This window comes from Cricetulus griseus, chromosome 5, assembly GCF_003668045.3.
Source record: "Cricetulus griseus strain 17A/GY chromosome 5, alternate assembly CriGri-PICRH-1.0, whole genome shotgun sequence".
NCBI lineage: Eukaryota > Metazoa > Chordata > Mammalia > Rodentia > Cricetidae > Cricetulus > Cricetulus griseus.
This window is the reverse complement of record NC_048598.1, coordinates 72,976,516-72,992,237: the sequence shown is the minus strand read 5'-3', so window position 1 is coordinate 72,992,237 and position 15,722 is coordinate 72,976,516. Positions and strand designations below refer to the sequence as shown.

The window sequence follows — 15,722 nt, the reverse complement described above, 5'->3', positions numbered from 1 at the left end:
TAGATATTCTCCAAAGTTTGATTGTTGAGAAAACTGTATCAGGGCCAGCAAGATCACTCAGCAATTGCAGGCTCTTACCAATAAGCCTGAAGACTTAAGTTCAACATCACGAACACACAAAGTGAAGACAAGAACTTACTCCTGCCAGCTGTCCTCTGACCTCTGCCTTTACATCACAGCCTGAACATACACACAGAGATACAAATGAACAAATGTCTTCTAAAACCATGTTTTAAAAAACAAACTTGGTGGTGGGGATGTAGTTCAGTGTCTCGACAGCTGCCCAGGAAGCAAAGGCCCTGGGTTCAATCTTCATAACATGAAAACGTGAAACCAACCAAACAACAACAGCAAAAAAAAAGAGCTGAATTGAACTTAATTATCCTATAAAGAATTGAACTTTCAGTTTCTAAGTATAAAATAGAATGCATTTTAAATTATGGATGATAAAGGGAGAAACAAATTCATTTGAGAAAAAAGATAATTTCTGGACTTTCGCCCATCCTTTCTGCTTCTTCCATGCCTTAGAATTCAGTTTGATATTAATATATAAGGGGGGAAGTTTTCAGAGAGTGAGACAGACAGAATGTACAGTCAGAGAAACAGACAGATATCATGAACAGACAGACAGACAGACAGACAGACAGACAGACAGACAGACAGAGAGCATGAGCCTCCCTCTGTTTCCCCAGGAACCAATTTAAGGCTAGAGGAATATTCTATATGAAGAAAAACAAGAGAGGAGAGAGGAGGGGAATGGAAAGAGACAGAGATAGGCAGAAAGAAAGACACACAGACACAGAGAAAAAGAGGGAGGGAGGGATAGAGGGAGGGAGGGGAGACAGAAACAGAGAGAGAGAGAAGGAGGGAGGGAGAGAGGGAGAGAGACTGTTTCTAACCTTTCGAGTAAACTTTCAAGACACAGATTACAGTATAGTTAAGAGCACGCATTGCCAGTCCTGGAAGTCTGCACTGCACATGGAGACTTCCTAATGCTCACAATAGTCATTTGCTGTTCTCCTGCCAGAGACACTGACACAGCAAGCCAGAGGCTCTACCCAGTGTCATGATGCTCTCAGAGTCAGAGCCAGTAATCAAGTGTGAGGTCTCAGACACATGCCAGTACTGCCTCTACCATCAATCCACCACTGCTGCTGAATTTGCCTGTGCACTCTATAGGTCTCTTTGTCCTTTTTCTTTCTTTTTTGAGACTGAGTCTAATAATCATCCTTCTTCAGCCTCCCAAGTGCCAGTGCCTTAATCACAGGCAAATACCACTATGCCTGGTCAGCTTTTGTTTTCATTTTGTAACAGCTTCATTGAAATGTAATTCATATATTGTGTATCTTATTTGCTTAGAGTTCATAGCTGAACAGAGTTTGGTATGTCCAGATTTCTGAAACCACTAAAACAATCAACTTTAAAGTATTTTCTCATTCTGCACACCTATAACTTTGCTACTGTTTTCCTGTTTCCTCCTGTGCCCACTTCCAGTCCTGTTCATTGATCTTTCATCTGCCTCTAAGAATTTGCCTTTTCTGACCTGTCACAAACAGAACATACAACATATTCCATTTCATTACTTAACTTAGAGAGTATAGGGTTAACCCATTGAGAAAGCAAAAAATACCTATTTGTGGCTTAATTATATTCCACTGTGTAGATAGTCCAAAGTGTGTTTACTCACTCATTGAACATTGATATTTATGTTGCTTTCAGTTTGAATTGATGTGAATACTTATGCTATGCATATTGGAGAGTATACATTAACATGATTCTTTGTTCTCTATTCTTTTAATATTGGAGGTGACATTTCTGGGTTACATGGTAATTCCACATGCTTCCCTTTGGAGAACCACAGCAAACTTGATTAAGTGTATTTACTAGTTTATACTCCCATTTGAGCACTTGAACTTAAGATATTGATTTCCTATTTTGGTCATGTGTGTGTTCTGTGTGTATGTGTGGGGTGAACCTGCACATGTGTGTGCATGCATTTAGAAGACAGAGATCATGCCCAAGTATCTTCCTCAGCCACTCCCACCTTAATTTTTAAATATTTTATTTCATATGTATGAATATTTTGATTACATGTGTGTTTGTGCACCACATGCGTGCCTATTGCCCTGCGAAGAGCGTATCAGATCCTCTGGAATTGGAGTTGCAGATGTCTGTGAGTCACAAAATGGGTGTGGAGATTTGAAATTGGGTCTCTGCAAGAGTAGTTACTAGCAAGTAATTAGTAGCTCTTAATTACTGAGCCTTCCTATCTCCAGTCCTTCCACCTTGAGTTTTGAGATAAGGTCTCCCAATGGCATTAGGCTAAGTGGGCTCAGATGGCTGGCCATCAAGCTGTCCTGGAACTTTCTTTGTAGACCAGGCTGGTCTCAAACACAGAGATCTGCCTGTCTCTGCCCTGGGAAAAAGGGCATATGCCACCATGCCCAGCTATATCTACATTTTTGAGGGTGGTTCATGTGCTTTACTGAATGGAGCATCTCTCTAGTCCTCATGATGCTATGAAGAAGAAAAAGCAGTCATTTGTGCTTAGGGTATGAATGTCTTGGTATATCAGGATCAGATGTGATTAGACAAAGTTATCAGTCATACACAGGCAAGAGGAACATAGCCCAGGCTGGAATACAGATCTTGAGCCTTCCATCGTCAACCCTGATGAATCTGGTGCAGTTTTTTTTCGACCCATTACCCTTTAGTTAAAACTCTAACATTTATAATTTCTAGGAAGTTAGACACATTTTTATATCTTTCTAAATCTACTTCTTCCCCTGTAAAATATACTCAATAGACTGGCATGACTTGAAGTTGATGCTTCCTAGTCCTCAGAAAACTCAATTCAGCTCTTTTTACAGAACATCATAATATCTACTCTTAAGTACCACTTCAAAAATACTTTAAATTTATGTGAGAACCATGAAGGAAATATAGAAAGAAATAAATGAATAAGACAATCTTAAAATGCCATTCACATAGTAAAAGAACATATTGTAACTACCAGGAGTATTATACTCTATTGCCTGAGCCATCCTTTTCTTGGACACTATTTGTCTATCCATTATCAAATGCTAACAGCTCTTCCTTGTATATAGTAGACTGCACTATCACATTCATTGATTGGTCATTTTCTCCTCCACATTTTTGTATGCATGTGTTTTTGTGCACATGTGAGGGTGTGTACAAAAGTGTGCATGTTCATGCGGAAACCAGAAGTGAGGATCAGATACTTTCTCATCCACCCTTCACCTTAATCTTTGAAATAGTTCCTTTCCCTGAACCTGTATCTAACAAGAAAATCCAGTCTGAAGCCACTAAGCTATATTCCAGCCCTTGATTTTTAGACAAGGTTGTATTTGTGCCCATGTCAACCTCAAACTCATGATCTTCCTATGTCTGCCTCTCAGTGCTGGGATTACTGACATAGGTTATCACACCTAGCCAAGGAAGAAGCTTGTTATGATGTCTGTGCATGTGCCCCTAAGGTATATTGTGGAGGAAGAGAAGGAAGCATCTTGCTTGTCTTACAACTTGTAATAGTGTGGAGTGTCTGTTCACAGTTCTATCTATTGAATCTTGAACTTTGTGTTCAATCACGCAGCTTGCTGTGACAGTAAAGATGCTTGGCTCTGTGTTTATTTGCCATCATCAATAGGATTTTCTTATCAAATTGATTAACTTTAATAAATAAAATATGTGCAGGTACTCATAGCTGCTGAGAGTTCAATACTATAACAAACATGTCGAACTGCACAAGACCTGTGCAAGATTGAGCCCACCAACACTCCATCATGAAGCTGGGAGGGGCATCTAGGCAGTTAGCAATAGCAGCAGAGGGGAGGAGACTATATTTTCAATGGTATAGTAACTGGTAAATGTAATAATAATGGCATAGTAACATGTAAATGGCCCCTCATAATGCTCCAGTAAGCAATCCTCATTAAGCTTATTGGTCCATGCATAAAGAAGACATGAAAGTATAGGGGGATGACTTGGGAAGAGGAACTGATCCAGTGGGAGTGGGAGTGACAAAATAGGACAGTAGGGTAGACAACATAAAATACCTACATGCACATATGAAAATGTTATAATGGAACCCTCATGACAAGCTAATAAACAGTTAGTGAAAATACCATAATACAGACAAACAAAACAACAGGTTTCTCTTGAATACACTGATCCTCAGCCATTTCTTATAAATGTCTCTAGCATCCACTGTCTGATCCATTCATTTGGGTCATGTTACTTATGGCCTTGTATTCTTAATTAACAATTTGTCTGTGTAAGTCTCTGGTCCCCAGTGGAATGAAAAGTAGCTGGGGGTCAGAGAGTGAGTCATGTTTCTGTGTCTCCCCTGGCATACACAGGGTCACATCCTGCCCTCTCCAAATGCTCCTTGATTGATGGAGTATGCAAGCAGCTGAAACTCTGCTGCCAAATGTCAGCAGCAGGCCCTCTCACTGCATTGCCCAAAAATGACAGGCTCAAACTTTCCTAATTGTGTAAACCTGGCTCATGATTCAAGACACCATGGATCTGGAAACCTTTGGTTAGTGTATGAAAGGGTGGCTGTCTGGTGTTGTCATCATTATTGTCTGACAGAAAAACTGAGGTTGAATGTGATAGTGCAGTTTTTCTAGTACGGACATGAATGTCCAGTTATAACTGCTGCATGCTAAAGTTACATTCAAATCCGAGACCATTCCCATTCCCCAAGATGACACACTCCATCCCTAATCAGTCCTGCTTCCTCTGTACCAGTTTTGTTCTGAGGTTTGCGCTCTTGGTATCTTGAGTTCTCATGGAATCATAAATGGCTGGCTTTTTTTGGGTATGTTTGTTTGTTTTGTTTTGTCCCAAGTCTTTTTTTCTGATTGGAACATGTTTCTCCTCATTAATTGTTTGATCAGATTCCATTCATTCTACAGAAGAAATAGAAGGTTTTCCTTCCCTCTCATATCATGTCTGTTGTGTGCCTTCCTGTAACTTGTGCCTCTATACCTCACCTCAAATGATACTTAACATCTCTTGGGGAATTCAACTGACATCCAGCCTCCATCTTGACATCTGTCCAGAAGACAGGATACTAAAGCTTAATTTAAAAAGAAGCAAACTGAATTCTACAAAGGAATTACCAAAGTGGAAACTCAGAAACTGGAAGGGAAGTGATGACATGTGCTTTAATAATAATGGTAATAATCTAACTCCCTGAGATCCCTGCTGGAGTAAACATGGAGAAACAGAAGTGAATTAAGAAATTCAACTTTGTCATTTCCAGGTCTGAAGCCTGACAAGGTTACAAATATGCCAGAGATCACTAGGCTGGCAAATATTTGCAACTTGGGCTTGATGGCTTGTATCCTAAGCAGCTTTAGCTGTCAACTTGACACAGTCCAGAGTCATCTAAGAAGGGAGTCTCCTTTGAAGGATTTCGACGATCATGCTGGCTTTCATGAATGTTTGTGAGAAATGTCTTATTTGTTGATGGACACAGGTATATCCAGTTCACTGTAGAAGGTTACATTCACTGGACTTATGTCCTTCGTGTGGTTCTGATAGTGAGCAGGACAGCAACAATATTCCATGGTTTTTCCTTCAGGTTCCTGTTTGAGTTCTTGACTTAAATTCACTCAAAGAAGGGCTGTATGATTTACAAGCTAAAATATCTCTTTTCTCCCCTACATTGCTTTTGGTCAGAGTGTTTTATCACAGCAACAGATATGAAACTAGATATCGTGAGAGTCTAGTAACTACTTTGCTCAATTTCTTCTCCTGTGGAATGTCTCTTCACAGTTCTGTCTCCTGAGGCTTTGTGTTGGGTCAGATAGCTTGCTGTGACCGATATGGCACTTGGTTCTGTGTTTGTTTGCCCTTATTAATGGGACTTTCTTATCAATGTGATTTTAGCTAAAACACCAAGCCATTAGTGATAATTTAATTGAAGCTGAGAATGAGGTTCCTCGACTTGTCCTGTTTACTTGATGTGCAGATGGAGGCTAATTAAAGGGGCCTACATAAAGGAGCAGTATTAGGGTAGCCAATGTTAATTGCAAGGCTATAGACTATAACTATCTAGCCACTAGTATTAATCATGGAGAAAACTTCCATACTGTATCACAGCCATCTCACTGCCTTTTAGCTTCAGTGGCTTGCATTTCCTTGATGCTTCCACTGAGGACATCTCCTTCTTAGTTTTAACATATTCTGTTTTTTTTCTCCATGTTTTATTTAAATTAGAAACAAGATTGTTTTACATGTCAATCCTAGCTCCCTCTCCCTCTCCTCCTTCCTTACCCCCCACTAACACCCTACCTATGACATACCATTTCTGCTCCACAAGGAGAGCAAGGCCTTGGGGGTGGTCTTCAGAATCTGTTATATCCTTTGGGATAGGGCCTAGGTCCTTCCCCTTGTGTCTAGGATGAGGGAGTATCCCTCTATGTGAAATGGGCTCCCAAAATTGACATATTCTATAGCATACAATTATTCTAAAAATGTTTATTGAAATCCGTACTAGCTCCTTTCCTTTTAAAATTCATATTTTTAAAAATATTTGTGAGGTCTACTCCATTAATTTGTTATGTAGTTACCGTGCCTATTTTGGCAGAGGACTTTTGGAACATGGAGAATATGCAAACTGTGCTAATGCAGTAGAGTTGAAGGATGCCATCTTATGTAGGCAGAAAATAAGACTGAGCTATAATCAGGATCTTGAAGATGGACTTCATGGACAACCATGCTTACAGATGAGAGCTTCCATACATTTTTAGGGAGTTGGCACTGTACACTTTTCATCAAGTCATATCATACATCTTCCAAAGAAAACTCTTGGCTTTCTGAACTTCTTAAAAATACCAAGGGACAGAGTTGACTCGCTTTTCTCTTTGAGGGCCTGTAGAAGAGGTTAGATGAAGTGGCCATAATTCTAGAATATCCTTTCCTTTAGGTGACAAAGGTGTTTACAGAATTGGACTTCCTTGGCTTTGAGTTTCCAAGCAGAGCTCAGCAGCGTCCTGACCACAAAGGGTTGAGATCTAGCTCCTGACTCTGACTCTGTCTTCAGTGTGTAGGGTAGCACTACAATAAAAAGTACTTCTAAGACTGAGGTACCATACTTCTTTTTTGTCCTATTCTTACTGCCTTGAGCTTTCCCATAAGAAAAGCAAAAAAAAAAAAATCACATGAACTGTTCATGTATTTGAAGGTAATCACAGCAGTAATATTTTTCCTTTTATATTATTTAATGTTTTATATGACATTCAAAACTTTCCCCTCAAGCCTTGTTTATAAAATGAATCAAGGGCTTTCTCTTGCTTTTATGGAATATCCTGTTATTCTAGTACTCAGATAGTATTGGACAATACTAGCTTCTACTCTAAACATCTTTTTTTAGAACTTTTAAAATATCCTTAAAAATATAGTATGGATCTGAAGAAATGGCGCAAATGGTAAAATGCCATGCATGTATGAGATCCAGATTTCAGGTCTCCAGTGGACTTATAAATCCAGATGTGGTGGCACTCCAATAACAAATATGAAGGGGAGAATGAGAAAATTCCTCGAAGCTTGTGTACCAGAGAGACTTGCATACACTACAGAAAACAAGAAGATCCTGTCTCAAACAAGGTGGAAGCAATGACTGAAACCCAACACATTCCTCTGAATCCCATACATACACTATGGTACATAATTGCCTGAAGTCCCCACATGAATATACAAAGACAAGAATCACACATCACACACACACACACACACACACACACACACACACACACACACACACTAAAATGTTAGAATGTGAGGCTATCATGACACTTCACCCCTGTAGCACCAGCACTCAGAATGATGAAAAAAGATTTAGAATTCAAGATGACCTGAGCTATGTAGAAGGTCCCATATTGAAAAACAGAAAGAAAGAAAGAAAGAAGGAAAGAAAGAAAGAAAGAGAGTGAGAGGGGGAGAAAGAGGGAGGGAGGAAGGAAGGAAGGACAAAGGAAAGAAAGGGGAAAAGAGATAGGAGGGAAAAGAAAGGACTAAAGATGGGAAAGGTGGAAGGAGAGAAAGGAAGGGTAAAGGAGTAGAAAGGAGAGGAGGGAAGGAAAGAGGAGGGATAAGAAAAAAAGAAAAACAAACAAAGAACAATGATATATGATTGGAGGAGAAAATGTGCTGAGATCTCAGGGCCACATGGCCCTAAGTCTCCACAGTGCATGGCAGTCTGTGGGGAGGAGTAGAAGACAGTGAGTCAGGAATACCGAAAGTAAGAAGCCCATGTGTCTTTTATTCATATATCTTTGCCTAAATGGACTTTCCAGTCCTGAGAGGACTCAGTCAGGCTCCCTCTGGGCTTTAATGCTATGAATGTGTTCTCTAAGCCTATGTTGCTTCTGTCTCAGAACAAAGCCAGAGATACAGGGGTCTGTAATAAAAAGAGCTTTGTAGTATGGGACAAAGTGCATGAAAGAGGATTTGTCTTTCCTGAGGTAGATGTCATGTTATCTTAGTTCTCATCAGAGATGATAATCCCACTATACCATCTTTAGGAATAAAAGGTATCTACAATGGCCTATTGATGGAATAGTGGGAAAAATGCCTGATGTTCACCCATGAGGACTTGAGTTCAGAGTTCCAAAACACACATAAAATCTGAGCTTGGCAGCCCAGGCCTGTAACACCAGCACTGGGGTAGGGAGACAAGTGGGTCCTGGAGGCTCCCTGGCTAGCCAGTCGAGCCAATTCAGTGAGCCCCAGGGTAAATTGCTCCTGCCTCAAGAAGCTATGGTGAAGGGCAATAGAAGAAGACACTTAATGTCCACCCATGACACACCACACACACATGCATATACCACATATATGACATCTGAAGTAACAAATGTCATGTACAAAATTCTCATTGAATCTGTATTGATTATTAATCTGTGTATATATGACACTGAATAGCAAACTCAGTTAATGTAGACTATATATATATATATATATATATAATATATATATATATATATATAATATTTCTCTGCCATCTTGTGTGAATTTTACCTAACTCCAGAATAAGCCCACTGAGCAAAATGTTTGGGAAAGAAATACATTGTTAGATTTTGCATAACATGTTTCTTATTATCACACTTTGTCCATAGAGCTTTCACATCAATCAGGGTCTTCCTTATATATGTTATTTAAAGAACCAACAGTAAAAACAATGAATTTTGGTAATTCAAGTCAAAAAGTGTCCTTGTTCTATCTGATTTCCTTGTTTTCTTTTGTCAAGGATGAGTGTATGGTATTAACTGTCAGCTTTATAGGATCTAGAATCACTTCTGAGGCAAGCTTCTAGGCACACCTGTGAGGGATATCTTGACTAGGTTATCCTTTGTGTATGTCTGTGGCTGGTTATCTTGATTAGGTGGGAAGATCCTCCCACTGTGGGTGGCATCATTCCTTAGGTTGGGATCTTGCACTGTATAAAAGAGAAAGTGACCTAACCACAAGCAAGCACTCCTCTCCCTGTTTCCTGACACTGAGTGCAATGTGACCAACTCCATCAAGCCCTTGCCACCATGCCTCTCCACAATGAAGGACTTCAACCTGAAACTGTGAGTCAAAAGAAGAATTTTTCCCTATGCTGCTTTTATTGGGGTATTTTATCACAGCAACAGGAAGGAAAGTGTGACCCAGAGAGAGGACAGTCTGATCCCTAAAACTCCTTGTAGCTCTTTCTACAAGTTCTTGAGAAAAAAAAATAGGCCAAACCTGTCCAGTATTGTCAGAGAAATCATCAAAAATGACATATTGCAATCTAAATGGAAGGCCTTGGGGTGAATGCCATTTTGGTTTCTTGAGTTCAAAATCTAATTCATAAAATTTTCTTCTAGGTGTTCAAGTCTTAAAATTACCCTACCATGAAGTTCGATGAGATTTGTTCACTATGGATTCCTGTGATAAGATCTAGCCTGATCATAAGGGCCTGTGTAATACTCACTGGATCTAGCATCAACTCCTTAAGAGAAATGGGGTCCTTTATCTCTCTTTATATTCACATATATGGCTATGTCAAGAAGAGACAAAGAAACTAATGCAAAGCAGGCATTATACTCTTTCTCAGATTCCATCCTCCAAAGCAATGGGATTAATATTCTTTCTTTCTATGTGGGGAGTTTATTTACTTTGCAAGCCTTTCTCTCACTTTTAGTGTAAATGATCACAAACACCCTGGAATTGCAGTGCCCTTGTAGGAAAAATTGTAAGTAGAAAGGTAGTAGAGAGCTCTGAGCTGTCCTTCCCATAAGAGTCAACTTCCCTCTCAGAGAGAAAGACACAAGAAACCCTGACCTAGTCATAGTGGTTTTGGATACCATGAACTATTTCATAAATAGTGTCACATTCTGATTTCCAAGGCACATCCTGAAAGCTTTTATGGCTTTCAGAAGAGATGGTTCTTTAGATAAGAAAGTTGAACATCATGGGGACCTAGTATTGTACCTTCTGCACAACACAGCCAGGCGTGGTCATATGGGACTCTGTAACCCTAACTCTATGAAAGGATCCTGGTGGATGTCAGCTTAAATCCAGGTTTAGTGAGAGATCCTGTCTTGAAGGAAGAAAGCAATAGTATAGCAAGTGGACTGCATTTCCCTCACTTCTGTGTAGTATAAAGGCACATGTAACATTTGAATATACAAATGTGTACATATACATACATATGTACACACACAGAGAGAGAAAGGTTACTGAGACAATTGCCATTTACTTATGTATTATTTTCCTTTCTCCTGAAGCCAGTGAGATTTCAATTATTTGCAAAGTAAGTTTGTTTAGATATTTAAGGCAACAAAACTCTATAGTGCTTGTTTTGGCATTTTTAGTCCTTTCACATATAGAAAAACATGAGAACAAATAAATTCTTAGTCCATTTAAAAAAACATATTGAGAGATTCAAACTTTGCCAAGTGTTGGAAAATCCTCTTGGGGAGAGAATTATAGGCTCGTCTTCTGATACGAACTTCACATGTTAAGCTACTCATTTAAAATTCACTTGGTCCAGCACTTAAGATATATTTCTGAAATGATACAATTCCTCTTTCTCCATTACAGCTGGGTAAGACAGCAACTCTTACTGGCCTCTCTCTCAGCCTAAAGTGAATGTTAATTCAGTAACATATGCTTAATAGTACAAGCATTCCTGGTCCTTTAGAGGACTCACCGCCAGGGCCTGTACCACAGTGAAACTGCGTTTGTGAACCAAGGCCTACAAATCTCTGTGCTTCAACATCATTCCAATTAGCAAGAGACAGGTCAGTGCTAGCTCACATTCTTATTCTCCAAATAAGAGGGGTTGTGGTGTAAATTTTAAAGCTATGAACATGAAAAAATATTATCATTCAAAGTGAATACCTCACCTCTATTAGGTGGAATCTAATAAATGTTAGAAAAGTCCTCTGACTGCAGATTCACTCACAGCTTTTACAACTCAATAGGATGAGGCTCCTCACTCAGTAAGGAGAGAATGGGCATTTATTGATCAGCTTCTTGACACTTTGATAAGTGCTTCAGGTACACTTTTCTCATTAATGGCTGTCATAATCTTAGAAACTGATTTTTATGATTGTCCGTGTGTGTTTGTGTGAGGGAAGGGTACACATGCTTGTATGAGCACACACATGAAATCCAGCCTTAGGTGTCACCCTAAGGCACACATTCTATCTCCTTTGAGACAAGATTCCTCATTGGCCTGGCACTCATGGATTAAGCTAGACTAGCTGGCCAGCAAGGTGCAGGGATCCACCTGTCCCCAACCACTGCAGGATGGGATTACAAGCACATGCCACCATGGTAGCTTTTTATGGCATCTTGGGATCAATGTCAGGTCCCTGTGTTTCAGATATAAACACTCTTCTGACCCAGCCATCTCTGCAGGGGAATTAATACACTGAAGCATGAACTGGCCTTATTCCTTGGCATATAATGAATAGGATATGGCAGAAATGATAGGTTTCCATATCCAAGATTAGGTTACAAAAAGATCGTAGCTTCTATTTTGGGTGTCGTTACTGTAATTATGACTGATAATTTGACAGGATCTGGAATCAACTCGGGGCATGTCCATGAGCGAGTTTCTACAACTGTGTTAGTTGAGATGGGAAGACACACCCTCAATGTGGCTGGCACCACTCTATTGGCTGGAGTTTTGGACTGATTAAAAAATATGGAAGTGAGCTAAAAATTCATCTCTCTTTGTTTCTGGACTTAAGATTCAATGTGCCCGACCAGCTGACTCAAGCTCCTGCCACCAGGATGGTGCCCTCAAATTATGAGCTGAAATAAATTCTTCTGTCTTCAAGATGCTGTGAGAAACCCTGTTCCAAGAGAATAAGGTGGAGAGTTCTAGAGCATGACATGAAATGACCTCCGGTGACCTCCTTGTGTGCACTGCCTCACCGTACATATACATCTGAGGCTTCCCCATGGCCTGTCCAGACTGTAACTGTTATATCATATTCTTTAATATTTAACCTGATATTATCTAGTCTATTTGAGTAATAACATTCATAGGCCCATGCAAAAAGAAAGTAATCTAAACAGAGAATAATGCATTTTATTGAATTCTGTGGTCCATGATTGCTCACAGCACTGCAATGAAAGATTTGGCTTGCATTATTTATGTTCAGATTTCTCACAGGGTCTGTTGACTGATCCAGATGCCTCAGTCCCAGCATCATAAAATTGTCCAGCCTTATTCAGTACTTGCTATGTAAGAAAACACAGTGTCACTTTATGACCAGGAGATATTCAGAAGCCAATGGAGAAAGAGGGACAAGGTTATATTCTTCCATGTTTAAGAAACTCAGCTTGGAAGATAGAGAGGCAGCTTTGTGAATGACAACACTTGCTGTTCTTCCCGAGGGACCATGCTGGATAAACTCACAACTACCTGTACCCCCATCTAAAATGTCCTCTTTTGAATCAGGGTGCATATATCCATACAAATTAGGTATATACAACATGCAACACACACATACATACAAAAACACAAACACAAACACACACACACACACACACACACACACACACACACACACACACACACACACACAACTCTGTTTCCCAGACTTTATCTGAGTTATGATCATTTAGAAAAGTTTATCACATCCTGAGGCCACACATAACAGTATATATTTAATATATTTAAAATATACAACTGTTAAAGCTCACTAATTAATATAAAATAGAACTGGAAACTGTAAAAGAAAAGTCCCCCAAGATCTTGTAGAAATATGACATGGAAGCCAGACAAATTCTAAACAAAACCTTAGCTCTGTCATTTTGAAACTTATGATTCTGGACACAGTTTTTGGAATGCTTCATTTGCTAATGTGTAAATTTTCAAAAACAGTCTTTCCTGGAGTGGCCATTATAAAGATGATATACAACGTGAGCGATCTCTTTACAAGACTGAGCAGACCACTCCACAGATGGTATAGAGTGTGCTAAATACTCCTGGATGGGAAATCTAGCTACCACTTTTCATATGATCCTATAGAGACACAATTTAAAGATTTGTTGAAGTGCACAAGGTTAATTCAGACTGTTTCTGTTTGTGAGGTAGAGCCATCCCCTTCACATTTATAGTAAACTTGCCACCACTGGGACATCCTTCATCCCTAAGTATGATTTGGTATGCTTTAGGCGGAAATTCAACTTGGTTAACTTAGGTGAAGAAGAAACCATTATAAATGAATGAAAGAAGAATGGAGGAGAGGAGGGGGAAAGTGAAGCAGTAAGGGAAAGGGAGGGGAGGAGAGGAGGAAAATAGAAAGTAAGAAATATAAAGAAGGGAAGGGGGGAGAGGTGATTATAAGGAAGTCTGCAATGACTGTACCTGTAAGGATTTCAATTCCTTGTCCTGCCACTTTCTTAATCAGGAGCCTCAGAGCCCCACCCTCCAGCATGAGCATCAGGGTCCCTGAGCCTTCAGACAGCTCTGTGGACAGAAGCAGACCATCCCTGTTCCATGTTCGAAACTGGAAACTCACTGACAGTCCATCAATCTGGGGGGTGCCGGGCAGCAGCAAATAACTGCTTCTGGAGTTGACAAATGTGATGGGGACTATTTGTGGTTCTGAGCAGGAAAAAGTGACATTGCCCTGAAAAACAATAAAAAGCAAACATATAAAAGCCATCTTTTATTCTGCAATCTGACAGTCGGTATAAACAACCACCCAGCAATGACCTTAATTTCAGGATCACTCCACATTCAGCTTCATGATCTTAGAGGAAAAAAATATGTTATGTTTGCTCAGACAGGCTCAAAAAACTGCTTCCTGTTCATGTTTTAAAATCTCAGTGCTATCTGTAAATGCATTCTGAGATTCCAGGGAGAGGGAAGGGAAGGAATCAGCATCTACTAGGGAACCAAAACATAATAGTAAACACAATTACATTAACACTCCAAGAAAAGCCAGTTATATGGTGAGTCCACCATGTGACAACCTCTGGAGTAGCATTGAAAGCAATACACATAGGAAAATACTGTTACAAAGAGGAATGTAATTGAAGGGAAATTGATCCTGGCTCCCAAGGAAAAAATGGCATGAAAGAAAAAGAGACATGAAAAGGTTTTCTAAGCAAATGAAGTTTTCATGAAAGTGGGGTGGGCAAGGAGAAGGAGGAATGTGCTTTGAGTGTAACTTTCTGCAAAGAGTTCATTAAAAAACCTTGGGAAAATCAGCAATATGTAATTACTGGGGAAGAACAGAGAAAAGGCAGAAGCTTGAAGGGATAGTAAATCCCATGGACAGAAGTCAGGTACAGAGAACAACATTAAAGTGATGTTAACTACATTTCAAATTTAGTAAAAATATTTGCAGTTACATGGGGTAGAAACTGCAGGAGAGGGTTGAACCTTGGAAATATTAAGAGTGTATTAGTGGCTGAGCAGTGGTGGCACAGACCTTAAAACCCAGCACTGGGGGAGCAGAGGCTGGCAGATCTCAGTGAGTTTCAGGTCAGCCGGGTCTACAAAGTGAGTTCCAGGACAGCTAGGACTACTACACAGAGAAAGCCTGGCTCTAAAAACATACAAAGAGTATATTAGTAGAGTATGGATCTCACTTTGTTGAGTGCTTGCCTACCATACACAAAGCCCTTAAAAAATCTCCAGCAGCACATAAAGTAAGCATGGTGCTGCACACCTATAATCTCTGTCCTCAGGATGTCCAGGCAGAAGTATCAGAAGTTTAGTTTCACCCTGAGCCACTTAACTGAGTTTGAAGTCAGACTGGGCTACATGAGACAACAACAAAATAAACAGTTTTGACTAAAGCAGAGAAATCAGTAAGCAGATTACTATCTGCATGGACCCTTGTATATCCAAACCCACAAAATAAGTTCCTAATTAGGAAGTTACAATGAAGTAAAGAATGCATTTATGTGTTCAATCCCACATATTGACTATCTGTAGAGAAGAAAGGACAGCCTGCTATTTGAACAGTAGAAATGGGTTCTTTTTGAAAGTCATTTGGTGTTTGCTAACAAACTCTACATCCAGACATGTAATATCTTCATTTTCACTACATATCTCCTTTAGGCTCTGAAAATGAATCTCCACAGAAATGAATGTCCCTCTGCTAATGCCATCCAAAAGAGCCATACATCACATCTCCTGCAGATGTGTCCTTCCAAAGCCATTGAACAGTAGCTTTTGCATGATAGGGCTC

At 39.8% G+C, this 15,722-nt stretch overlaps 1 protein-coding gene across 3 annotated transcripts in view; it reads right to left on the bottom strand.

The window, feature by feature from the left end:
- Cntnap5 (contactin associated protein family member 5) overlaps positions 1 to 15,722 on the bottom strand; it is an 897,862-nt gene that overhangs the window by 406,077 nt on the left and 476,063 nt on the right. For all 3 annotated transcript variants that reach the window (XM_035445443.1, XM_035445444.1, XM_035445445.1), the window contains exon 8: positions 13,886 to 14,150. In XM_035445443.1, coding sequence (XP_035301334.1) covers positions 13,886 to 14,150 — 265 coding nt within the window. The remainder of the gene's footprint in view (positions 1 to 13,885; positions 14,151 to 15,722) is intronic.